General features: G+C 46.4%; 2 protein-coding genes across 6 annotated transcripts in view; one reads left to right on the top strand and one right to left on the bottom strand.

Moving 5' to 3' along the window:
• Positions 1-23197, bottom strand: part of LOC126531425 (ATP-binding cassette sub-family G member 1-like) — a 39461-nt gene extending 16264 nt beyond the window's left edge. The window contains exons 1-7 of one of the 4 annotated variants that reach the window (XM_050178944.3): positions 23101-23197; positions 20550-20618; positions 14803-15027; positions 12191-12308; positions 10677-10863; positions 1414-1559; positions 54-177 (exon numbers count right to left, since the gene is read on the bottom strand). In XM_050178944.3, coding sequence (XP_050034901.2) covers positions 54-177; positions 1414-1559; positions 10677-10863; positions 12191-12308; positions 14803-15027; positions 20550-20577 — 828 coding nt within the window. In that variant the 5' untranslated portion in view covers positions 20578-20618; positions 23101-23197. Of the gene's footprint in view, positions 1-53; positions 178-1413; positions 1560-10676; positions 10864-12190; positions 12309-14802; positions 15028-20549; positions 20697-23100 lie in introns of those variants that run through there. The other 3 variants (XM_055071161.2, XM_055071162.2, XM_055071160.2) reach the window with 3 other exon arrangements.
• The window catches only part of LOC126531431 (uncharacterized), a 146503-nt gene that overhangs the window by 12084 nt on the left and 107923 nt on the right, over positions 1-26496 (top strand). For both annotated transcript variants that reach the window (XM_055071164.2, XM_055071163.2), the window contains exon 2: positions 23801-23879. In XM_055071164.2, the coding sequence (XP_054927139.2) occupies positions 23801-23879 (79 nt within the window). The remainder of the gene's footprint in view (positions 1-23800; positions 23880-26496) is intronic.

Raw genomic sequence — 26496 nt, 5'->3', positions numbered from 1 at the left:
TTAAGGCAATCTATAAGTGTTTTTTAGCTTGTAAGTTATACTCTCGTTCTCACCATGTCGAAGTAGTAGAACAGCTTTGCACTCGGATTGTGAATAGAACATATAATCGTATGTCCAGCTGAAGCGAGGCTTTTCATCACGGAAACGCAGCGAAGAGCTGAGCTTGAATCCAGACCACTGTTAGTAAACAGAAAGTGGAAAAATCGAATTAAGGAAACTTATGCAGAAAATTAATTTTCTATATTGACAGAAGTTTATGCTTAACAAACGTAAAAGTGCTTCTTTCTTGCCCTGATGGAAACGTTCATGTCGAAATTTTCTTTACTGACCACAGAAAGGCTATCTCTGCTAATGGCCAAGATACCATCTGATAAATGTACATTGAATGGTGCCCTTTTATCCACCTAGGTTGCCGATGTTGCGATTACGGCAGTGGCGTGAGAAGGAGGCGTTATGATGTTACGAGGTTCCCTGAAATGGTTGCTAATTCTTGACGGAACTAGAAATTTCTGACGAATAGGCAGAATACTACTTCCTCTCTCTCCGTCACCATCTTCTTTCCATACCTGAACGGAAATTTACGTGCATTGGTCCTGACGGTGCATGAAAGCTACATATACGAGTTGACAAAAGAACAACAAACTGTTCAAAGCGACTAAAATTATTCTTGCACCTAGGCAGCAAAGCAGTCAAGTAGAATCACGTTCGGCAAGCTAGAAAATCTCGAAAGTTCTCGTGTTTCAGCGGCACGTTGAGTGGGGAGACCCGTCGTGTACGATGGGCATGAGTTCGCGTGTAGACTAACGACAGTTGCTTGTACAGCAATAAATCGCACGCAAATTAACGAAGCATGCTGTAATTCCGGCCTGCGATTACTGAAGTTACCGTCAGCAACGTGGTTGGAAGCCCACCCGTGAAATTGTTTGTTATATACGAGGTCTCTTCAGAACACATATATTGTGAAGCCATAAATCGATCGTTGAATGTCGTTCGCTCTTAGTAAGGTCGCTTTTAAATGAAGTTCACTGTCAGCGAGAGACAATACAAGAAAGGTGGCGGTACTAATTTGGGTACTCGTTGCAACATATGTATCGCTACGTACTTACAATTTTACGAGGAAATCGCGCCATGTCGGCGAGTGTATGGAGTTCTACAGTGTATATATATATATATATATATATATATATATATATATATATATATATATATATATATTATATATATATATATATAAAATAAAGCACATTAGTGCTTTATTTTCATTCATTCTTTTAAACACTAAGACGTTTTCATGCGAACTCTATGACATTTATTATTCTGGTTTGGTTCTCAATACATGGCATGCCTCAGAAATAAAAAGCCGTGTCAAGCAGCTACAAAGTGTATAAACGGCAGCTATAGCACAGCACTAACCTGGTCGGTTCATCGAGAAAGATGACAGGAGGATTGCTGACGACCTCTTGCGCAATCGACAGCCTCTTGCGCTGACCGCCGGACAGATGACCGGCTCTCGTGTTCTGGCAGTCTTCCAGTCCCCACCGGAACAGCGCATCGTTTACCTGCGCTAATCGATTAGCAACGGAAGATTGTATACAAACCGGGATTGTGATCATCACACTATTTATATGTCTATTGCAGGACGAAGGTCATGTCCCAGCGATCTCTAATGACCCCTAACTTGCGCTAGCTTATCCCAAGTTGTGACTGCAAATTTCCTGCCTTCATCACACCACCCAATTCTCGGCAGTCATTGACTGCACTTCCCTTCTCTTGGCACCAGTCCTGCAACTCTATAAGGCCACCGGTTATTCGTCCTACGCATTAAATGTCCTGCCCAGCTTCATTTTCCCCGTTTAATGAAAACTAGAATGTCGGCTACCCTTGTTTGCTCTCTATAATGCACACTGCTGTCTTCCTGCCTCTTAACGCTACGCCGATTATTTTTTGTTCCATCGTTCGTTGCGCCGTCCTTCTTCTGAAGCTTCTTGGTTAACCTCCAAGTTTCTGCCCCATATGATAGCACCGGTAGAAGGCAATGATTGAACACTTTTTTTTTAAGGATACCGGTAAGCTGCCGGTCATGATCTCGTAATGTCTGTCGTGTGCTCTCCAACCCATTTTTATTCTTCTGTTATTTTCCTTCTCATAGTCAGGGTCCCCTACACTACCTACGGATGCTAGGCCCTGCAGGTATGCGTTGCTGATGCACGTGGAGTTGTATCTCGGGGGGAGGGGGAGGGTCTGGGTGTCGACCTCCCCACGTAGGCTTGTATAGAAGGAGCTTCGATTTCTGTGGGGAGCCCTTCAGGCCGCGCGGTTCTACGCATGCAACAACCTCGTTGATGACTTGCTGCAGCATGTCTTGATGTCCCCGTCGCTGTCCCCGGTGACCCACAGGGTAATGAAGTCTGTGTAGACGCAATGCTTGAGGTTGGGGATGCTAGCTAATGCAGCTGGTAGTACGAGCAAGCCCGCGTTTAACATTCTTGCGGCGTGCCTTTGCCGTCCCATGGTGATGGTACCCGTGCGACCTGTAAGGAAATTCTTGACGTAGTTATAAGCTCGTTGTCCAACCTTGAGTTGTGCCAGTTGGGTCAATATGACCTCATGCGGCGTTATCAAAGCCTTGGTTAGGTCTAGCCCCAAGATGACTCTGTTGTCCAGCCCGGAGCTTTTATCGCCATCGATAACTTGAGGCTTGAGCTGAATAATGATTTCTTGAGCAGAAAGTTTAGCATGGAAGCCAACCACGGTATTAGCAAAGAGATTGTTGTCGTTCATGTGTTTGTGTAAGCGTTTGCGTGTTCGAGGACCTTTCCGACACATGAAGTAAGGGAGACAAGGCGGAGGTTTTTGAGTAGGAGGCGCTTCTCGGGTTTGATAATAATGATGATTTTGGCTTCTTTCCATTGTAAGGGGAGGTGTACAGTTTCCCAGTACGCGTTAAAATAAGCCGTGAGGGATAGTATAGAGCCCTAATCTAGGTTGAAAAGCATTTTATTACTAATGTCATTAGGTCCCGGGGCCGAGTTAGGGCGGAGTGCGAGGGCGGCTTGGCGTACTTCTGCTGCTTGTATGGGTGCGTCCAGGTGTTCGTTAGCGGTGCCAATGTATGCTGGAGCGGGTGTAGTAGGTTGAGGTCCTACGTAGCAGTCTATCAGCTCTTGAAGAACTTGTGCATCCGGGCCTTAATAATCTTTTGCAAGTTGTGCTGTTGTGTGTTCTTGATGTTGGCCGTATCCAGGAGGCAACGGAGGATGTTTCACGTTTTGGGCAGGTTTGGTGGCCGCTCCATGCTGTCGCGTGGGCTATGCGTGCCAATTTTGACGAGTAAGTTGTGCGTACTTTTCGATGTGAAGGTTGGGTGTGGTAATACGTTTTCTGAGCGTTCGGTTGAGCTTGTTGAGGTTGTATCAGCGTTGCAGACTCGCGAGGGCGTCCCACATATGCTGTAACTTGCTATCTGCTTCCTGCAGATTGGTTTCCTCTGGCATAAATTTAGTGGCTTTGCTCATGTGTTGAAGCAAGGATGCGACCTAGTCTTTCAAAAGGGGTTGGGTAAAGGAGAAAGAGGTGAGGGCTCTGGCCTGCTGGAAAGTGTTCTGATTCGTGATGTAGAGGTAACGGCCCTTGGGCTTTCGTGGGCCTGCTCGAACTGTTGTTTGGATGAAATAGTGGTTGCTGCTCAAGCTGTCTTGTGTGCTGGTCCAGTCTGCCTGTGGTATTCGTTTTGCGAAAGTAAGGTGCGGAGTAGTGTCTCTGCTGACGCTGTTTCCCATACCAGTGAGATAAATTGGATCCATGACAAGTGTAAGACGTAGGTTCTGTCCGTCAAGCCATAGTTGTCTTCCCGTTCTGCGGCCCGCCGGGTATCCCCATGCCATCGAAGTGGCGTTTGGGTCCCCTACGAAGAGCGGGGGGCGGGGGGGGGGGGGGGAGGAGGGGCTTCTCTAGCTACTTGATCTGCTTTGGTGAAGAGTCGTAGAAACCTATGTTGTTGTTTGGGGCTGTTGTATACATTGAGGATGAAGAGGCTTTATTGCGTGCGCCTTGCAGTGATTTCAATAAAAATGTGGGCTGCTGTATCAATGCACCTGTGATGCTGTATAACCGGAACGTTTCGCTTAACTAGTGTCGTTACTTGGGGCCTGCGGTTGTCATCGGAAACTGCGGTGTACACCGCTTATCCCGAGAGCTTAGCCCGTGTCTACTACAGGAGCCTCTGCTGCAGATCGGAAGACGACGAAGTGTCTTCTTGACAGAACGCTTGTTTCTGTGCTCTCTGCATTTTTGGTGAACTCTTTGCCTTTCGGGGTGCCTTACCTCCCCGTCTTGCGACCATGGACGCGGAGCATGCCACAGGCCCTCCTGGCCAGAAGTCATCACGGCTGTCAACCGCAAGGAAGCGAGTTGGCTCCCCCAGCGACACCGAGGACACCGAGCTGTACTCTATGTCGGAAGACGACTCATCCGACGACGGCTTCATACCCGTCCGGAGTAAGAGGGCGAAGAGAAAGATCGCCAACACAGCGCCGTCACCTCCTGCGAGCACTACGACTATGAAGTCAAGGCCTGCGCGCTGGCCACACGTCATCATCTTTATGCCGGAAGAACCGTCAAGCAACCTACGGTTGCTGAACAGGCAAGCCCTATCCATTTTTCTGGAACGTGCGGTGCCGGATCAAATTAAAGACATCAGAATAAACCCACGCAAGAATATACTCGCCATAGACGTGTACAACGCGAGTGCGCTTGGAACACTTCAAGAAATCACGGAGCTTGGCGGAATCAAAATGCGCCCCTTCATCCCGATCGACGACACATCGATAGCCGGTGTAATTTACGACATTGACATTGCCATTCCCAATGAAGATTTACCTAGCCTCATCAAGCCGGCAAACGAGGGCACGATCATTACGCAAGTGCGCCGTCTTGGGAATACGCGCTGCGTAAAAGTAATCTTCAAGGGGGATTGCATACCCTCCCACGTTAAAGTCGGACATTTTCGACATCCAGTTCGACCATTCATCCAGAAGCCGCTTCAATGTCATCAATGCTTCAGGCTAGGACACGTAAAGGGCGTGTGTCCGAACTCGCTTCTGTGTCCCCGTTGCGCTGAACCTCATGCAGAAGTGACCTGCGGTGCCACAGTTCTGAAGTGCGCCAACTGTAGCGGCCCTCACGCAGCCTCGTCGAAAGACTGCCCCCGCATCAAGAGGGAGCGCGCGGTTCTGAAGCAAATGGCCAGAGACAATTCGGCCCACAGGGAGGCAGCCGAAGTAGTCCGGCGTCGGCGTCGACGTCGGCACCGTCGTAAGTCTTCAAAGAAGGCGCATGAGCGAAGCGATAGTACCCGCTCCACTACGGTACCACTTAGTCGCGACGCGATAGGGCCCACCACTTCCACGAGGGCATCAGATAAGACTCTTTCTTTAGAGGAATGGCCTACGCTACCGAGCCGCTCCCTTGCTAAGGAACCTCATAAGGTCACGGCGCCACCGGAGCCTTCTCCGGCCATTGATGATTCACCTAAAACAGATCAAGTCATCTCGGTGCTACGTTCCCTCATGGAGGCCATCCGAACGATTTTAGTTGAGATGGGGACACCGTCTGCTCGAAGCGCACTTAAAGTGCTGGACGCCTTAAGCCCAGTGCTTGAATCCCTCAACTAGAAAGATGGCTACCCATACCCCATCCTTCCGAAAAGAAGTCAAGGCAGCGTCCGTCATGCAGTGGAACGCCAGAGGGCTAAAATCACGAATTTCAGATTTCCGTCAGTATGTGTACACCAATGTGTTTCCACTCATCGTCATTTGTGAGCCCAACTTGTCGAAACCAATCAGACTGTCAGGGTACGAATGTTTCATGTCATCAACAAATAGTGCATGCAGCAAAATCATCATTTTTGTTCGTCGGGAACTCACCTATGTTTTGCAACCGATTGCGCCCCACGACGACAATCAGTATATATGCGTCACAGTTAAAAAGAACAAACTCTTGTTTACTCTCATAGGCGTGTATATATCGCCTTCCAACAATTTCGACACTAAAAGATTAGCGGATATCTTGAGTGTTTGCCCCGCTCCATGGGTCATCATAGGAGATTTCAATGCACACCATCCAGCATGGGGAAGTACAAAGACAAATGCAAGAGGACGAAGATTATCAAGCATCGCCTACAACTATGGCCTTACTCTCTTGAACGATGGTAGCCCCACCTTTCTTCGAGGCGTGACATACGGCAGCTGCCTCGACCTTGCTTTTGTCTCCAACTCTCTCGCCAGATATGTGAAGTGGTTTCCAGATATTGAGACCCATGGGAGTGATCACATTCCCACCTATCTGAACATCAAAGGCTTGATGTCTAGATCTGGCCCACGGAATACCATTCGGACGATTCAATGGGCCAACTTCAAATCTGATATGGAAGATGCCTGCAGCGAGGGCCTGCCCTCTGGGTTAGAACAAACAATTAAAAATACGATGCGGAACGCCACTCGCATACTGACGATCTCTCACACGCGAAACGACTTCGACATAGAATTAGAGCGACTTCGCGCACTTCGTCGCCGGGCGGAACGTCGATATCGGCGTACAAGATCAATCCATGACCTTAGGGCAGCCAGGAGGATACAAAAGAAGATTCAGCGTCGAATGAATAGATTAGCGTCGGAACGTTGGGCAACGTTTTGCCAAACACTCGACCCCCGCAAGCCGCTGTCTCACATTTGGAAAACGGTGCAAGGTCTGCGTTGCCTTCCGGAACAGCGTTCTCCATTCAAGGCACTCGCGCTTTTCCAAGGGCGGCAAGACATCGATGTCGCAGAAGACTTTTGTGTGCGAATGGCAGACCAAGCGACACGCCCAGATCCTCCAGCCCGAGATGATGTCCCCCATTCCCGAGATTGCCGCATGGACCTTCCTTTTACAATGGAGGAGCTCGAGGCGGCACTAGCTCTCTGCAGGCGCTCATCATCTCCGGGTCCAGATGGTATATCATACCGAGCCTTGTGCTATCTCGGAGAATCCGCACGGACAGCACTATTGAGTCTCTACAACACCTCATGGCAGGAGGGAAATGTTCCTGACGAATGGAAAGTGAGCCGCCTGGTGCCAATATTGAAGCAGGGCAAATCCCCACTAGAGCTCAGCTCTTACCGCCCGATAGCGTTGGCCAGCTGTGTAGGAAAGATAATGGAACGGATGATCCTTGGCCGCCTGGAATGGTACCTTGAACACTACAAGATTTATCCGAGTTCCATGGCTGGTTTCCGACGTGACCGCTCTTCCATCGACAATGTAGTTGATCTCGTTTCATATGTCCAGCACGAAAGGTCCCGTAAACGTTTATCTGCAGCTTTATTCTTAGATGTGAAAGGGGCATACGATAACGTATTGCATGAGGCTATTCTCGACGCTCTTGTGACGGTTGGCCTAGGTGGCCGAGTATTTTTATGGATTGCAAGTTACCTATCTGCAAGATCATTCTATGTATTAACTGACGATGGCCCAACTACGCGACGCTATACCAGCAAGGGCGTTCCTCAAGGCGGTGCTCTCAGCCCGACGCTATTCAACCTCGCTCTTATTGGGCTTGCTGAACACTTGCCAACTACCACCAAAATTTCAGTATACGCAGACGACATCTGTCTCTGGACTTCGGCAGTCACACGTCCTCAGATACGTGCACGGCTTCAGAGAGCGGCTACTTTGACAGCGAGCTACTTGTGTGAACAAGGTCTCAGCATATCGCCAGAAAAATGCGCCCTAGTGGCGTTTACTCGCAAACCAATGACGCCTTATGTCATCTCAATCAATGGGCGGACCATTTCCTATGTCAGAACCTACAGATTTCTAGGCGTAATTATCGACCGAGACCTCTGTTGGAGCCCGCACGTGGCTTACATGAAACGACGCCTAACAGCAACCTCCCAGTTGTTTAAATACCTGACAGGAAAGACGTGGGGGATGTCAGTAGACGCAATGCTGAGACTCTACAGAGCTCTCTTTCTCGGTTTTTTAAGATACAGTCTACCTGTACTGAACAACACCTGCAAGACAAATATTCGTGTTCTGCAAGCAGCGCAAGCTCAAGCACTCAGAGTTTGTCTTGGTTTGCCGAGATGCACGTCAACTGAGGCAACTATTGCGATTGCTCGGGACCATCCAATGCAGACTCACATCACGGTGGAAACCCTGAGAACGCATATCAGACATTTGGCACGGGCCCCCTATCACCACCTTGCAACACTACCTTCAGACAGGCACCAAGCATCATTCTCAAAAACTATTGTCAAGTACAACGACAAACTTCCCTCGGGCTTCACCGCTGCATCTAAACCATCGATGCCCCCTTGGTGCCTTGTCAGCCCCACAGTCCATCTCAACGTGCCAGGAATCGGGAAAAAGTCTGAGCTGTCGTCGCCTGTGCTGAAACAACTGTCTCTGCTTCTTCTGCACGAGAGGTACGCAGACAGTGCACATATTTATACTGACGGTTCCACAAACATCCAGTGTTCGTCCGGTGCTGCAGTCGTCCCAGAAAGAGGTATTACCATCAGCTTTAGGACTGACCACCCAACGACATCTACATCTGCGGAACTAGCTGCTCTTCGAGCTGCACTTTGTTTTGTCAATCGGGAACCACCTCGACAATGGTCAATTTTCAGCGACTCAAAGGCAGCCCTACAATCTGTACTATCAGCTCTGCGTCGCGGGCCATCTGAACAGCTCGTATTCGATATTAGATGCCTAATTCATACATCACATGACAAAGGACATCACGTGACGTTTCAGTGGCTGCCAAGTCACTGCGGCGTCATCGGAAATGAAGACGCCGATAAAGCCGCTCGGACAGCTCTTGAAGACACACAGGAAGAGGCCATACCACTTTCACGTTCCGACGCAGCCAGCAGACTTCAAGTGCTTGCACAGGAGATCACGCTCTCTCTATGGTGCACACCAAGCAGCCAGACCAACCGCAGCGATCATCAACACGACCTGCCCTCCTTGATGCATCTCTGTATGCCAACCGGACTCCGCCGAAGTGAGACCACCCTGCTTTATCGCTTATGGCTAGGGGTGGCCTTCACGAAATCTTACTCGTTTCGCATTGGAATGGCCGACAACGCTCTCTGCAATGCCTGTCTTTGCGAGGAGACGCTGGAACACATTCTGTGCGACTGTCCTGAATATAATGTTCAGAGACAGTCCATGGCGTCCGTTCTAGCGCACCTTGACAGTAGACCATTGTCAGTTGCAACCATTTTCACATATCGCCGACTGAAGACATCGCAGCTGAAGGCGACGAAGGGACTACTTCGGTTTATGAAGGATACGGGCTTGGACAAGCGACTGTGACAGTGATGTCACGTACCACACAAGAGTGACAGACTGTAACCAACGATGTGTGTGCCGTGTTATGTGTCCTCTATCTCTTCTCCCCATCTTTCATCCCCCCCATCCCCCTCCCATGTGTAGGGTAGCAAACCGGTTAGGCAAAACTGGTTAACCTCCCTGCCTTCCTTCTCCACTTTTTCCTTCCTTCCTTCCTCTGCTGCAGATCGGCAACGTTTTCTTACTTTGTCCAAAAAGTGTTTCAGAGTTCCCTTTAATCTTCAAACCTACGTTGTCTCGGCTAAAGTCCTCCATTATTTGTTGCAATTCATCCACATCGTTGTTGAACACGACAATGTCATCAGCGAACCGTTGATTGCTGAAATATTTGCCGTTATCCTCATACCTTATCCTTCTTAGTCAAGCAGCTTGAATACTTCTGATGAACATGCAGTGGGATACTCGAAGAGGGGCACTTTGCTATTAGGTCATGCTTTAACTGAGCGAAAGCGATAGCTTTGCGTTAAGTTGTGTCTGATGCAAGAAGAAAAAAAAAAAAGAAATCGCGGCTATTTGACGTGGCCGCCGTGGTAGCTTAGTGGCTATGACGTTGCGTTGCTGAGTTCCAGCTCGAAGGTTTTTTCCCGGCCATGGTGGCTATATTCTGAAGAAGACAAAATTCAAAAACGCATGTGCACTTAGGTTTAGGTACATGTTGAACAACCTCAAGTGGTCAAAATTAATCCTGTGTCCTCCACTACGGCATGCCTTGTAATAAGTTCGTGGTTTCGGCATGTAAAACCACAGACTTGTTTTTTTACTTAAAGCGATTTTCGATGCATCTGCGTGATGTGCGCTTAGGAGCCGTAAACACCTTTTTGTTCTAATGAAATACATCTAAAAACATCTTTTCACACAATGCGCATCATGGAATCCACGCCTTTTTGTTTCTAGATGCCCAACACGACTTGTAAACCTTAGGTTGGGTTATGGAAAAACATTTAGGCTTGCTCACTTTTCTGTATTGTACTTATAGTATTGTGAAGGAAGGAAAACACATGTTTTCTTGCCAACAACTTTGGAAAGATATAAAAAGAATAGAGGGAGAGAAACAGAGCATGTGCTCACGATCACTGCTGTTCACAACGCACGATAACAATTAATGCTTCTCAGTGCTAGAGCAAAGGCCAAAACTGCATTTTCAATAATTCGCGGATTGTGGAATGTAAGGCTAGCCATAACATGTGACCGAAAGAGATGTTGGAATATTAAAGTTATACCTGATGTCGGCTAGGGCAGAAAAGAAATGCAAATGCTCCTATATCGTAAGTTCTACGTACCAAGTGTGCTCGCTTGTCGGGCTGCAAAGAAGGCATACGAAGACGGATGCTCATGTCCAGAGACTCCTGCACGGTCAGTTCCGGTAAAAGGCAATCGTCCTGCATCACGTAGCAGCTCTGCCGGTTGAACAGCTCCGTGTCGCGAATCCAACCGTTCACCTGGACTTCGCCTTCGTAGCCTTTGTGACTGCAACCACAGCCAGGAAACATATCGGTGACATAAAAATGACCTTTGATCTTTTTTGATCACCTATGAGCCCATATAGTCAACTGTGATTGAAAGGAACTAACTTTACTCAAGATTGAAGTTGAACGTCTATAAACGTTTTCTGCATGCTTTGCATTTATTACATTTTGCAGAGCTTCTCATTAAAGTAATAGTAAGTTATCTATGCATGTCTATATTTGTAAAGCTAGGGATGCCATAGACCTTGTGGTTTAATTTTCCGAGTCTAACAGCACAGCAGTGAGAAAGGTTTCTTCTAAGCCCCTCGGTTTATTTCGTCTTATAGAGTTGTCTGCAAAACGTTGGCGAAAATCACAAAAAAAAACCTTCCTGTATTAAAAGAAATGCTACTCTTAAAAGCAGCTGAGCTATGAATGAACGTGTACGTTACATACAAAAATTCTAATTTCTCGAAAAGTATGCTTGTTGCTGTATTCTATCGGTACTATTACAGCTGTATCCGCATAGGACGAAAAGTGGCAGGTGCGGCATGCATGTCTATATATGTAAAATCAGGGATGCAATAGACCTTGTGGTTTAACTCTCGTAATCTATACAACGTAGCAATGAGAATGGGTTCTTGTAAGCTCTTCGGTTCACTCTCGTCCTATACCTTGAGCGCTATTAGAAAAAAAAAAAAAAAAAAGCAAGCAAGCAAACAAACAAAAATGTTTTTGCATTCAAAGAAATGCTACTCTTGGAATCAGCTGAGTTATGAATTAAAATTTACGTTACATATAAAAATTTTAATTTCTCGAGAAAATATGCTTGTCGGTTCTTTCAAAGCTGTAACCGCACAGGATGAAAAATGGCTGGTAAAGCTAGGTTATTCATGAGATTCAACTGTGAACTTTACAATTTACACTTGCGTACGTTTATGATACAGTTGCTTAAGCACATTGATGTATGTTGTGTGCTTCGAGTTAAGAGGAGCTGCCAAATAGTAAGTGCCTAGTAGAATAAGTGGTGGTAAACGTTGAACGCCCAGTTACATGTCGAATACGGATAACATAAGCATAGGTGAACAACCAGTAAGTAACATTTTGTTTTTCTTTGTCCAAGACATTGCATGTACGAGCCTGTATAGGGAAAGGTAAGCAACCAAATCAAGAAAACTAAAGATACATATTATTTTTTTTTGCGTCAAGAAAATGCGCCGACTGAGCCTTTCTTAAATGAGATTTGACGTTTGCTGGCGCTATTGGTGCTGCAGTTGAATTTATTTACTGAGGGCAATCTACTAAATTTTACAGAGAAAAGTCTTATGAAAAGAGAGGTCATTACTTACTAATGACCAGAAAGCACGTTCATCAGCGTTGTTTTTCCAGCTCCGGAAGGCCCCATTATTGCAGTCATCGTGCCGGGTAGTGCTTTTCCGTACATATTTCTGACAAGCGTTTTCTTTTCTGCGTGAAGTAGGAATCAAAACCACGAAGTTGTCGACGCGTAGGAGATGAAAAATAAGCTTCTTAATAAAATACCAGCTATGTTAGAGCCTCGCTTCAAGACGCTTGCTTATATAACATTCATACAGCAACTTCACGTATTCCAAGCGTAAAATTATGAGCAACCCAAGAACAAGGTAGAAGCGAGAGTCAACGTTTCGACAAGTGGAGTTGTATTTTGCAAGGTGACATGTTTTCCTCGGCAGAGTATATATAGGTAGAGTTCTCTAAAGGGCAGAGGGTTAAGGCGGGTGGATGAGGCAACGAGCGAGCGTGTGTCAGCAGCGAGGGTGTAGAATTGAAAAGGAAGGTGTGCTATTCAACGTCGGTGGCGAAATGTGAAGTAGCGCCGTGTGTCAGCCGGTTGACGTATCACGGGCTGACGGCCCTATCACCGGCCGTATGTTTTATCGTGGAAGGGGCCTGTACACTAGCGAGCGAACGAGGGGGGAGGGGGTAGGAGATTATCTGTTTCGCTGGAGCTCAGTGAGCTATCATCTCTCTAAAAGGTGGAATAAAAGAAGCGGCAGCAAATGGTGCTCGTGGAAAAAGAACACTAAAATGGAATAAACATATAAATAAAAAAAGGGGAGGGGAAGGAAAAAAAAACAAATAACACACTAAGCAACCCAATGAAAAAACATTAAGTATTGTTGCCTATAGCTTGAAGTTTAGCATAGCGAATAGATCATAAAGTTCCCTTTCAAACGTTTATGCCTATTGGTTGCAATGTCTTGAACTAATGGATGAGGTATGATTCCCTGTATTTTCTGTGTCGCGCTGAACGGAAATTTCACTGTAGGAAGTAGAGTTTAAGTTCATCAAAGTTAGGTCTTGCGTGGTCTTCGACAACTTTGGGCAGCTTTTTAGCTGTGTCCGCGCGATGTCCGTTTCACCTGACGTTCATTGATAGCCCCGTTTCGCCGATATATTGTTTCTTACAAAAGGAACATTCAAGCACGTAAATCACATCGGAACTAGTGCAAATAAAGATAGTTTTCACTTCGTGTGTGTAACTATCTACGTTGCTTTTTATTTTAATGTCACTTTGAAGGCGCCTGCAGGTGTTGCACCTGGGGCGACAACATGCTTTTATTACAGGGGAATGATGCTGACTGACTTTTGCATGCATTAACATGTCTTTAAAGTTTCTTTTGCAGGGATATGTCACACGTGGTACCAACGGGAACGCTTTTGTCAGAGGACCGTTACTTGATAGCATTGGGTGGCATTTTCGCAGCATCTTGTTTTTGTTTGGGAGGGCATTAGAATATTTTTTTATACAGGCTGGCGGTCTTTCAGATCCTGGAGCAGGTGTTTCTTAGCTAATTCCGACATCTTCTCCAATCTTGACACGATGTCATAAGCTCCGTCGAGAGGAAACTGCGGATAGTTCCCTGCTCGCGCGACTTTAAGGTCATTTACGTGGTGTATGTGATCGATGTCTTCGCTGCAGATTCTTCTTATTCATTTCGCTTGTCCGACAGAAATTCCTTGTTTGCACTATTTCCTGCCGCGTTTTTTATTCTCCCGTTGAGAGAGATGATAGCTCATTGACTTCCAGTGGAGCAGATAATCCCCCCTCCGGTGACACGCAAACCGGCTGACACACCGCGCTACCTCACATTCCTCCGCCGATGTTGAGTAGCACCCCTTTATTTTCAATTCTGCACCCTCGCCGCTAGCACACTCTCGGTCGACCTGACCCATCTGCCCTATCCCTTTTCCCCTTTAGAGAACTCTACCTATAGATACTGTGCCGAGGAAAGCATATGTCGCCTTGAAAAAGACAAGGCCACTTGTCGAAACGTTGGCTCTCGCTTTTACCTTGTTGTCATTTTGCTCATCGTCTTGGTTTTCCATTTCCCACCTTTCTCGTGTTTTCCCAAGCGTAAGATTATATGCGCTACAACAAAAAATGAAAAAAGAAAACGTGATAGTGTATCAGAGGCGGTGTATAAATACGTACAGGTGAAATGTACGCGCGTAGTTTGAAGCGACTTTAGTAAAATATCCAAACAGACTTGCGTTTGAGTTTAAGTTTGTTGAGTTTCATCTTTACAGCTTACATCACCACTTCAGGAGCACGGCCAAAGGCTCAGTGCCTGCCGAGGCCAACAGTCTTTGTGGGAAGCAGATCAAAACAGCTTTTTGTGCAAAGCAGTTCAGGCCTTGATAGGGCAGCAATCATGAGGTTTGTCGTAAGTAGTGTTCCTGTTGTCCATAAACTGTACGAATCTCCTTTTAGTGCGCAGGGGACCTCATGAACCTAATGATGGCGTGGTAACTGTATGTGCTGAGGCGCAATCTTACGAACATAATGTTTCAATGTACTCCAAATCTTTCCACATATTTCTGTAGGGAAAATCCCTGCAGCACCATCTTAACGATTTCAAAAACTCTAAAATCAGCCATTGAGCGAACCCAAGCTTGCTTTGGTAAAATAAAATTGTACCTTTTCTTTCTCTGACGGCGTATGAAACATTCTTCCACTCCAGTGTGACGCTGCTGCGAGGACCTTCAGGCTTCAGAGGAACACTGTAGCCATTTTCCACATCGATGCTATCGGCATCCGAGCGGGTGTTGCCATTACTCTCCTTTCCATTCAGGTTCCGCTGTGGCACACCACCATTGAAAATGCTGGCATCATCAATGTGGGTCTTGGAGTTTCGTTTGAAGGCTATAAATAAAGGAGGTCATATGCGAGAGTTTGTGTAAACATAGACACCAGGTCTGACTACATTAAATCAATAAATGAATTTGCTTGAACACAGTTGCGAATGTAAGGAACTGAAGACGCAGGCCTCTGCAGAGCCGCGAATCGCCTAATTATTTAGAAATGCAAAGTCCGTGAACGAATTCACTGGCACTGTAAAAACGCCTCAGCATACGTGGATATCACAAGCAGAGTGCGAAATAAACTTTTTCTCAAGCACTTTCAAACGAGGCCTTCATCTCGCCCGTTTCGAAGCTGCCAGCGGATTGCACATGTCGTCGTATGCAGGATTCCCATAGGCGGCTGCTATTGGCTGATAGCTGATATTAATCAAGGAGGGTGTTTGGATCAGTGCTCTTCTGGATACTGTTACTGTGTATATTGATGACGCTGTTCGTTAAACAGGCTGAATTACGCGAAAACCTGCGTTTCGAATTTCGGCCAGAATCATTAACGGCAGAAGTCGACCATCGCCTGCTCGCGCTCGGCTGCGGCCTCCCGCGTAGGAATTAAACTTTGGCCACACTGCTTATCGGTGTTGCAGCCATTGGGCCTGGCTAATTTTGATTAGTTACTAGCCTCCAGCCACGCGACACTGAAGGACAGACCACACGTACGCGTCCCAGCGCACGCTCACTACTGGCCACTCCTGGATAGACGCTTTGGCTGACATTGCTTCGTATTGAGCTATTGAGAGCACTTTAAGCTGCGCAAGTTGGATGTGGATACTATCCGTCGGTCAAGCTGGTGCACGAAGAAGCCGGTCCACACGACGTAGCATTGCCAGACTGAAGCACATGAACGTGCCCTCAAGCTCCGTCGTGCACATTGCAAACGCTGCGCACGCGCACTTTAGGGCCGTCTCGGGTGCCGCGACGATCCCGCTCCATGAACTTACTGCGGCTGGCTGAGGACAACCGAATTCGGTGCTACGCAGGCGCCAGAGTCGGACGTAGTGGCGTATACGTGAACATCCAAAATCAAATTCAAACTGCGCGCCACGGTGACGTTCAGAAGACGGATCGTTACGGGCACGCCCCGCTCCGCCGCATAGCCTTCACAATGCAAGACATTAAAGAAGGAGAGGGAGCACCGCGAAGGGGATCAAATGTGACCTTTGATTGTCAACAACTCTGCTTCATCTGAATGCATTGAAGTACTCCTTGCGGCAATGTATTTCCGAAATATTCGATTTTAACTTCAAATAAATATTTATACTTCGATGAACAGTGTTTCAGCGCTCCTTTAAACAAGCGTTGCCCAACCCAATGTTAACTGATTCTCTTCTGTATCCTCATCTCCTATATTGCTGGCGTAGTGAATTTTTTAATATACGCAGGCTTGAAATATCCCTCACCAAATTGAACTGTCCGATTCCCTCTCGAAATTTTTACCTGCGCAGGTCTAGTCTGAGGTATTTCTATATTTGCATTTTCTGCAAAGAAAAGGAAATTGTAAAGCACGTCTTTTTGTCGTGCCGCCGCTTTACTATACTGCGAAAGGAACGTCTTCGAAATTACCTTCCACAAGATTGGCCTAGATGTGACAATTCACGGTATCCTGTCGTTTGGAGCTTCGGCTCTTGGGTACAGTCACAGGGATGTTTGCGCCGCTGTCCAGGAATTTATTACTGATTCAAATCGATAGCCCAACTAAATATGCTTTCTTATCATGTATTTTTTGTACATTTCAATTCAGTCCACTTTAATAATTTTTTTTTGCTTCTGTCATATTGATTTAGTTATCAGAAATGTTCGAGCGAAATATAATTTCTATATTTATCAGGTCTTATCCACTCGAGTGTTGGCCAATCCTCTACAGTGGGCGTGACTAACACGTTCACTGGACAAGAACGACAACCATCTTGTCAGTTACTGAACTCATTATAAGTATTCTGTAAATAATGTATATAATACTTGTTTCCGTGATATTTTTAGTGGATGTGCTGGGTTTTCTCCACACACGACGGTGCTCCGCAACAGACGTCCCCTGATTGCGTGTACAATGCCAATCCTAGGCAAGAATAACCTCGAGTCTTCATCACATGCTGTGCCAATCGTCACCTTAGCGCAGCCGCAAGACCCAGGTGCCTTTTACGGCGCTGACTGCATTAACATAGAGACATGCTACAGACGTACGAGCGCGTGAGCCTGCATAACCGATGACACCCGACGCTCATGCAGGTAAATTTAATATTCTACTTAAAAGGCGCACCGAAGATTAGCTCTGAAACCTGTGAGGAAGAACTGAACAGTTGGACACTGTGCAAGGAAAAGCTTCGGGAGGTATTTGGCAAGCCTGGGGACGTCGGCACGCTGCTCGAGAAGACGTCGCTTCGCGTGTCCAGACGTGCTTTGTACCTTATACGTACATCCAGGACTTGTTCGCTTTGTGCCGCAAGGTGCACCCGGCGATGCGCCAAGCTGATAAGGTAGCAAATGCCGTTAAGGACATATATAGCAGGTGAGGCCTTTCACCTCCCTATCTTTAGAGATTAGTGCACCCTGTAGCCGAATGCCGGTGGTAGCAAGACAAGTGTCGCCGCATTGTACACTCATTTGCTCTCCTTCCCGACACGACTGCTATGTTCACCTGCAAGTACTAATTGTCAGCTGCCAAAGTCCATGTAAATGCTCTATAAATGTGTTTTGAGCTCCTCTTCTCCCCTTAACATTTGCTCTTATTTTTGACCGCTTGGAAGAGGCTATACATGACAACGCAGGCGATGAATACGGCCTGCGGCCTCAAAGTTCTTTGTTACACCTTTTGTCACGCCATTGTCGCACACAATGGCCAACGCGGAAACTCGAGGGCTCGTTCTCTCTTTCACTCACTTATTCTTGCTTCAAGTTACGACACGATTGCCGGCAGTGAATTTGCATATTCTGACAATAGACGGAAAACTGAGCCTATGCGGTTTCTGATATGTAAAGCCCAAAATGAACCGTGAAGCTCCTAGCTGAGCCGTAGTACGAACGTGAGCACTTGAGTGAATGTTCGTCATTCTGCCAAGGAAAACAGAGTTGCGTACTCTTCTAGCTTGGCGCCATGGAGCTCGTTGGCACAGCACTTCTGAGCGCATTTGATTCATCATTCAATTGGTGTTCATTAACTTGCGAAGTCATATCACTATGCGAGACACGCATTCGCTGCATCCTTCAAGTGAATGAGCAGCGCGTGTCTGCTGTGAGTGCGCCCGATATGCCAACATGCTATGTTTGCAGGGTTAACGTATCCAAAGCGAACAAGGGAACAACTACACGCTCTGAGACGCAGTAAAACACAGACTGCGCGCTAATATGCTGTCACCACGACTTGATATTGTAAAGCTTTTTAATGCTAACATACTTTGGGTTAAATAGAAAAAAGGAATATGGATCGCAAGCCCCCGCTCAAACATATTAATGATAGTGTTCGCCGCTTATATAATAAAAAAAAAAGAAACGAAAGGACTAGAACCAGTAACAAATTGTGTTCCACCAAATAAAGTAGTTAAGGTTTTGCGAAAATCTACAAGATGAGAGTGCATAAATGAATTAAAACTTCGTGGTACCTTATGAAAACGCTGCATAACGATAAAAATAAATTCTAACGCAATAGCGTTAAGGGCCCCGCCTCGCAGGAAATTCGGCGTTAGCGTACCGCGTTGGCGGCGGACGTCGTTTCGGCAAAAAGATTTTCGAACCACCCATACCCAGGCCTTTCACGTGGTGCAAGGAAGTTACTGAACTACTTGAATTTCTAAAGCTAAAATACGTAGAAAAATCGCAAACTACGACACACACACACGCAACCTACAGACATGATAGTATCGTATTGAAATTTGCATATACTAGGAAACTTAATTCTGTTACGCGAAAACTCAAAGAAAGCCCTTTTCCAGCGTTTATACCATTCAGAGACTGGCCACGGCGTTCGCCATTTGCGCGCACCGGCGCGCGATTATTTCGGAGTGTACGCAGTGGCGCGCCTGCTTCCTCGAAACACTTCCAGATGGCGCTCGCCTCCGCCGCATCTCGGCCCACGCAAGAGGCCGCGTTTCTACCAGAAAACCCGCCTTCGTGCATTGCCGCGAGAGTTTCCCGGTAAAAATTACCGCTACATGCGCTACAGTTGCCGGGATGCGTGAGAAGCAATCAGGGGTGGAATGCTATCGCGTTCCACCCTTAAAAACGAAGTTTAAGCACCCTCCAAATTTTTTAGTATTCCTGGAAGCGAGTAGTTGGCAAATTTATGAGTATAATGAACATCTTATGTCCTATGTCACAGCTATTGACAGGCGCACTTGTTTTCTCGGATGACCGCTTTTCCCCGTCTGACAAATGTTATCGCTCAGTGCAGGAGGCGCCCGCATGTATCGGAAGTTTCTGGAACGTTATCAATGGTTCTATACGCTGTAGTTGTCAAGGGACCTTGTGTAATCTGATTGTCTGCGCGACGCGAATTGTGTAGTACTTTCTGAAAGGACAGCCTAGCACGAGCGACTACTCTGCAACATTTGATGACTCATCTGTAAAAGCCGACGAAATTGACCCGCTGATCACAATTTCGACGATTGGGATGGTGTTTGCCGCTGCTATCCCTGTGCTTTGAGCGTAGAGCCTCTTTTTCCGGGCACAGGTTCGCCCAATAAAAAAGTTAGTTTCGCCATTCGCAGTTTTGCTACTGTGTTCTTGACTGTCAGCAGCACGTGACACTATTGTCATTTGTACTTGCCCCCTAAAATCGGCAAACAAGAAAATTTTCTTGGTTCCCACCGATTAGATCTTACCCCTTAAACGGGGGGGGGGGGGGGGCGGTGAGGGGTGGCTTGCCAATGGACAACTGAGCGCCTTTTATATGTTCCATACAGGTATTAAAACGTTTACTGTGATATATATTAAAACGCAGGAAAGGCGACAGCCTACAGTGTTTCAGCGTACGTGCGCGGAATGAATGTCAGTGCGGCAGAGAGTTTTGCGAACACAGTACCGGCTCTTATACACCCATCGTGCACGCTCATTGAATTTACGTGGCGTCCCGACTTCTACTGGAATGGAGCACTGCTCTTCCCCTCTAATTTATTAGTCACAATGTTTCATAACGGTACTCGCTAATTCCTGATGTCCGTATTTGTAAACACACTTTATTTTTGCGTCTTCTCAAAGGCCGATTAGGGAAGAAATTTTTCCAAGCAGTTACTCAAGAAAGAATCGCCGAGAAACGTATGTGAGGCAAAGTAATTGCACTTCGATCAAATTGCGGTGCAACCTTGAACTTTCAGAACTCAACTTGGCGCTTAAATTGAGAGAAGGTTTAAAAATACGGAGTCAAAAGCAGAATAATACAGGAGCGACGCCAAACCAGACAAGGCGAAAATACTCAATAAATATTTTTCTTGAGTTCTGTGTTCTGTCTTGTTTCACCCCGATTGAGATAAAATGCGACAGCGCGCAGTCAGAAATCGGAAGCGTTACGGGAGCAGAGAAACACGAAAATCTACTTACTTCGCTGGCCTTGCACCGTCAGTTCCATGGCTATTTTGGAACTGATCTCGGCTGGCAGGAGCTGCCGGTCTGCAAGGGGAGAGCCGGGAGAAGAGAAGGAGAGGGAAATAGTTGCTCAATGCGTCGTGATAACTCCAGCGGTCGCACTTTCCTGTCGCGTTCTCTCGGAGCACTCTATTTCGCTTTAGTCGCCCATTATGAGTTCTAGTCAGGTGACACCGAAGCCGTAAACTGGCGAAGGTATTTGAGGAGTTGTGCTCAGCTCTCATCTGCTGCAAATTACAACCATGTAATACTAGGCGTCGGTGAGACTTCGCTAGTTTCGGTAGACGCTGCGCAAATCTCCTGTTGCGCTAGAAATAAAATAAACAAAATTAAGCACTAAAAACAAGAAAACATATCAATATAAAAGAGTATCGGATATCGCTCATGTACTAAGACGAATAAAACATGTTTATTGTGAATTCACTTATCCACTAAGGAAAATTGAATCATGAATCTTTAGCCTTGACTGAAAAGAGTTGCTCGTAAAGTTGAACCTCTATATTCAACTAGAAGAAGTTTGACTTGCTGTTGTCACTAAGTAACAAAATGTCAGTAACTAGTTAATTTTCTTCAACTGTGCTTGCCTTACGGTCGACAAGAAAAAGAAAAGGTTCCCAGCGATAAGCCATAGCGTCCGACGTACGTTACTATTATTTCCTTAATTATGGAGCGGACGGTGGAATGAACAAAGTTACACTTGCGTCATGTAATATTGCCTATTTCTTGCAGCTCCTATAGTGCATCGAGCACAAGGTCACTCGGTTGACTCTTCGTGGTTTCACAAGCCCACATTTTGTTCATATGCACGTAAGGTTTCGTCAGCGACGCCAACTTTTTGCTTATGTAAGAGCGTCGGATATGATAATTATGCTGAGGAGGTGGGGGGGAGGGGTGGTATGTGGCGAGGAATGCTGAAATGGTGCCAACCAAGCCCCGTCCCCCTCTTCGACCTTCTCCCGTCGAGCGAATACTTGAGGCACCTGTAGTTGGTGCCAGGGTTTTCCTCTAGACTTAAAAAAAAAAGAGAGAGAGAGAGAGAGAGAGAGAGAAGTAAAATGCCTGATTAGCTAGAGTTTCTCTGTTTATTGAAAGAAGGAACGGTGAAGAAAGTTCGGCGAGCTTCTTTTCACGTCACTCTAAGTAAACGTGCTCTTTCGAAATATGTGGCACAGAAAGAAAAAATAAATAAGAGCTATGGCAATCTGTTCTTAAACTTAAAAGCTTCTTACACGTCAGTGGTGTGGAACTGGCACTCATTTATGCAAGGTATCTAAACTATCTTGCGCCAAGATTTAAAAATAAATATGCCAATGCCCCGTAGTTGGACAGAACCAAGGTAATGTAGTTTGCCGTCGCTTGGAGATACTCAGATTATTTTTCGCATTCCGCATAATTAGATAATTAGTCTAAATAAATAGTGAACTTCTCAAATGTTATAATTAGATGAAAAGTGTCAGTGAGAAAATTGTGGAACATTACAAATTCCCGATGCAACTTTCTGTTGCTGAATACGTGATACATAAACGTGTCTTTCCGAGCGTGAAAGATTAAGCCCGCTAGCACACGCAATGGGCCTCGAACGGCCAATACCGCTGCAGATGCACATGCTCGGAATCTCGCACCTTCCTGACAAGCCTATAAGCTGCTTCCTGATAAGCTGCCTTCAGAATATCACTGCATACTTGCTTCCCGTAGCGGCGTGTTGACGTTTCTGGAAAGACAGCGACATAGAGAGAAGGTGTGTTAGGATGGCTTGCAGTGTTTTGCTTCTCATGTGGCCAGCAATAAGTAGTTGGCTGCTTGATGACTAGTGCTGCTGCTACTAGTGCCTTAGCCGGCTTAGTTGCTGCAATTCACTGTGAGACTTTTCTTATCTATGCTGACCTTGATTATTTTAAAATGCTTAGGAGTGTCAAAAAGAATAAAAGCGTAGTGACCGTCCATCCCGACATTGTCCCCGCTTCTCGGAAAGCTGGTTCCGCTTGCCTTGGGGGTCATTAACCCCCACTCTTCCTTGGAACAGAGGCAGCTCCCCTGATTGGGACGCCTACACAGCCACCCGGAAAACCTGCTTTTGCTTTGGAATAAAGTCAGTCTGCTCTCCGTTCTCAAACTCTGAAAACGTGTATTCTTTGCCAGCGTCAAACCGAGCTCCCAAGAAGTCCGTGTGCGAAGCCGGTTCCGTGGTACAGCGATCGAGTGAGCTCCTGTATACTTTGCAATCTGGCGAAGGCGGTTCAAATAATCCATTCCGGGAACTGGAACAGGTGCGACGCTATGCTAACACATTTCTATCGAATTTCCTGCTAAATGACCACTTGCATCTTTCTTTTATCGCGAAATTCATTATCAGATAAGGCAAGTTGCAGACTTAATGTTGATTTGGCCTGCTAAATCCAATCAATAGGCCAAATTCGAATGTCATTTTCGGCTTCATCGCACTGCCACCTGTTCGTGCCTTGAGAGTGTTTTAGTGCTACATGGTTAAGCAACAAACAATACTCACGTGGTCGCTGACAACGTTTAGGGAAACGTTGGGACGAGGGTCCTGTTGTGTGTGCGGTTATGTTGCACTCATCAAGTACGCATGGATGCCCACCTCAGTTTAGTATATTTGCCTCGTACTTGCCTGGGTGACAGCTCTTAGAAGAGATAACACAGCTGTAGGCTTTTGCCTTTTCTTGTAACGCTAAGACTTCTTATCAAAACACGTGAGCAGGGACGGCTTCGCCACTGAGACGCTTATCTACTTTCTATGCATGTGTCAAGGACCACTGGGAGGCTTCTGTTGCGAGAGAGAGCAATACGTCGCTGAACAAACGGGCGCACTCTTGCAACAGTTCCAGACGATAAGAAGAATGAGCTAGTTTAGTAACGTCTGCTACCGTGCTAGTTGGTGCATGGCTTTTAGAAATGGTTTTAGGCGCAAAAAATAAGACGCGTTTGCATACTTCTAAAGTGCTTGGACAAGGGCTCAAGTTTACCCATGAGCTCCCTACTTTTAACAAGCTGCAATTTTTAGACCTTCATCTCACCGTTCAAGAAAACCATGTTTGTTGGATCTACCGCCCCGTGCACAGAAAGAATTCTTGCCGTTTCATTCCTCCCATTCGAAAACAGTAAAACGAGCTATTGCCATTACTAGCTGACATTCGGCTCTAACTAGGATTTGTCCCCACGTCACTCAGGAAAGTTTTAATTTGCAGGTGTCTACGCTTGGCTTGGTGGGCTTCCCTGCTTCTTTGTTAGTTTCGGTGAGCGAAGCTTTGTTGAAGAAATTTCGGCGTAAGTCTAACAATGCTTCAGAAGAATGCGAAAAGAAACGGGAAACGCGTCCTGTTGTCATTCCGTATATACAGAAAGTTGCTCATTCGTTAAAGAATGTTGCTCCTAGGTAAGATGTAACGGTAGTGTTTTCGACTCCTCGGAAACTTTCTCACATTTGTGCGCGCCTGCCTTCCGCTAAAAGGGCCGAGTGTGTAAACAACCATGTAAAGTGTTTCTTGAAAACATGTTCCGCTGGCGTCGTGCATAAGATTCCTTTAGACTGGGGCAACGTATACATCGGCCAAACTGGGCGTTGTATAAATGACCCCCTGGGAGAGCATGCTCTAACAATCAAGAATGGGACAGGCTTGCATTTGCCGTATCACTGAAAAGTGTGCACGTGTAAACTTTTGCTGGAAAATACATGCGTATTACGAAAAAATAATGATACGGTGGCACGGGAGCTACCAGAGGCGATGTATATCAGAAAGTTTGGTGTCCAGTGTATCAGAGTTCCGTCATTGTGTCTTCACGATAATGAGTTAAGCTTCCTGGCTGATAGGGTATGATAAGGTTTGGTTTGTATTTCATGTGATCTCATCCGTGTATGTTCCTGTTCGCATGCCTGAGGGTATATAAGTCAAGCATCGTCAAAACTAAAAATTAGTTGCTAGTGTGCCCCTGTCCGTGTCTTTTGTTCTTTTGTCCGCATCTTACTTTTTGCACCTAAAACAATTTCTAAAAGAATGAACTAGACAACCAGTGTCATAGCTAAGTCATCTGGCACCCGGGCCCATAAATCTTCTGTCACTCCCTCCCTTCGCTTTCGTTCCCTACGATCGCTAATGTAGCAGATGTACAGGCTGTTTTATTTTCTGCACCAAGTAACGCAAGGTACTGGACTGATAACTTGTGATCAGTGCATTTGCCCATCTGCTGTCCGACTGTAAGGCTTAGTAGCCAATACAGATAAAGTTTCGATTTGCGAATTTAGAGGCAATACTGCATTTGCAAAATTGAAGCCCGACAGTCATAAATTGCGCAACAACAACTTTACAAAGATTGTGGTAGGCACTACGGCGTGCAGTATTTTGGCTGTGGCCAGTACTGAACCCAAAAGAAAATTAAATAGCGTGTCAGTGACGCTGATCTCCCCACCCTATCAGAAAACGCCACCTGCTTCCTTGCTGCGCGGGCGTCAATGCTATGACAATTACGAGTTCTCCCCATTGTGATCGATAAAGCCTTTCTTTATTTGCTGCTATCAGCAAACGTGATCATCCGAGCGGCAGTACCGCCACAAGATTGTAAACGTTATATAGCATGCTCCGCGTCGATTGCTGGCATCACCATGCAAAAGAAACGAGAAGACGCGAAACGAGAAATGTACGTCACCGGTGCACTGTTCCTTATTTCTTTCGGTACTGCCATACTAGGATACTCACAGTGCCAAAGTGCTGCAGGCTCTAGCACCCAAGGCGATTTTTTAGAGAAGTTTTTGAGTTAATAATGTGACTTTGGTTCCTGCATTCCCGAATTGCAATGTTTCCTGTGTAATTGTTAATTAATCAGTTATTTAATATGTCATTATTAATTATCTGCCATATTTTGCGCGATACCCAGTTCCTAGTGGTCGCAAATACACAACTTCCTAGAATATGAGAAATATATCCTCACAAAATTCACCTTTTTGTAAAAGAGAGAGAGAGAAGCCTGCATAGAAAGGCAGGGAGGTTAACCAGAGCTAGTTCCGGTTGTCTACCCTGGACGGGGGAAGGGTTAAGGGGGCTAAAGAGTGAAAGTGGAAGGGGGAGATAGGAAGAGAGACGGGCACGAACAAACCGCGTACACTACAGAGTGGTAGGGGGCGGCATTCCTAATGTCTATCGTTTAGCCTCGTAGACCGCAGAAACCTCAATAACGCGAGCAAGGCCTTCAGCCCGGGTGCTTTTTGGGAGCACTGACCTAAAACTTTGAGTTCTGAGAGTGGACTGTTCCAGTACTCTGCACAGCGCTTGTCGCTTGGCACAATATCGCGGGCAGACACAGATAATATGTGCGAGCGTCTCATCGCTGTTGCATGTGTCGCACGAGGGGCTGTTGGCCATTCCAATAAGGAAAGCATATGAGTTGTAAGTGCAACGCCTAGCCACAGACTGTACAGAATGGTCTCTTCACGTCGTGTTAACCCAGGCGGAAGGTGCATCCGTATGTGCGGAGACAACGAACGCAAACGAGACATGGTTAAAACGTTCGAGTCCCACAGGGGCAAAGTACATTCACGGGGCATCAATCGCAGCCCATCCGCAGCGTCTGTTCGCGAAAGCGGAATCAAGACACGTTCAGCACTTTCATGTGCAGATCGGGTGGCTTCGTCGGCGTGCTCATTCCCGCTGATGCTGCAATGTCCTGGAAGCCATTTAAAGATTATGTTGTGTCCCTTGTCGTGGATGCGATGATATATGTGTCGAATTTCTGAGGCCAGGTGTTCATTGGGTCCGCGGCGCATTGGGCTTTGTATGCACTGAAGGGCTGCCTTGGAGTCACTAAAGACTCTGCTTAGTTGTAGTGATTCCTGATTAATGAAATCAAGTGCAGCAGCGAGTGTCGCAAGTTGTGAACCCATCGATATGGT

The sequence above is a fragment of the Dermacentor andersoni genome, chromosome 5 (assembly GCF_023375885.2).
Source record: "Dermacentor andersoni chromosome 5, qqDerAnde1_hic_scaffold, whole genome shotgun sequence".
Classification (NCBI taxonomy): domain Eukaryota; kingdom Metazoa; phylum Arthropoda; class Arachnida; order Ixodida; family Ixodidae; genus Dermacentor; species Dermacentor andersoni.
The sequence above is the reverse complement of the archived record's forward strand: the minus strand, read 5'-3'. Positions and strand labels throughout refer to the sequence as shown.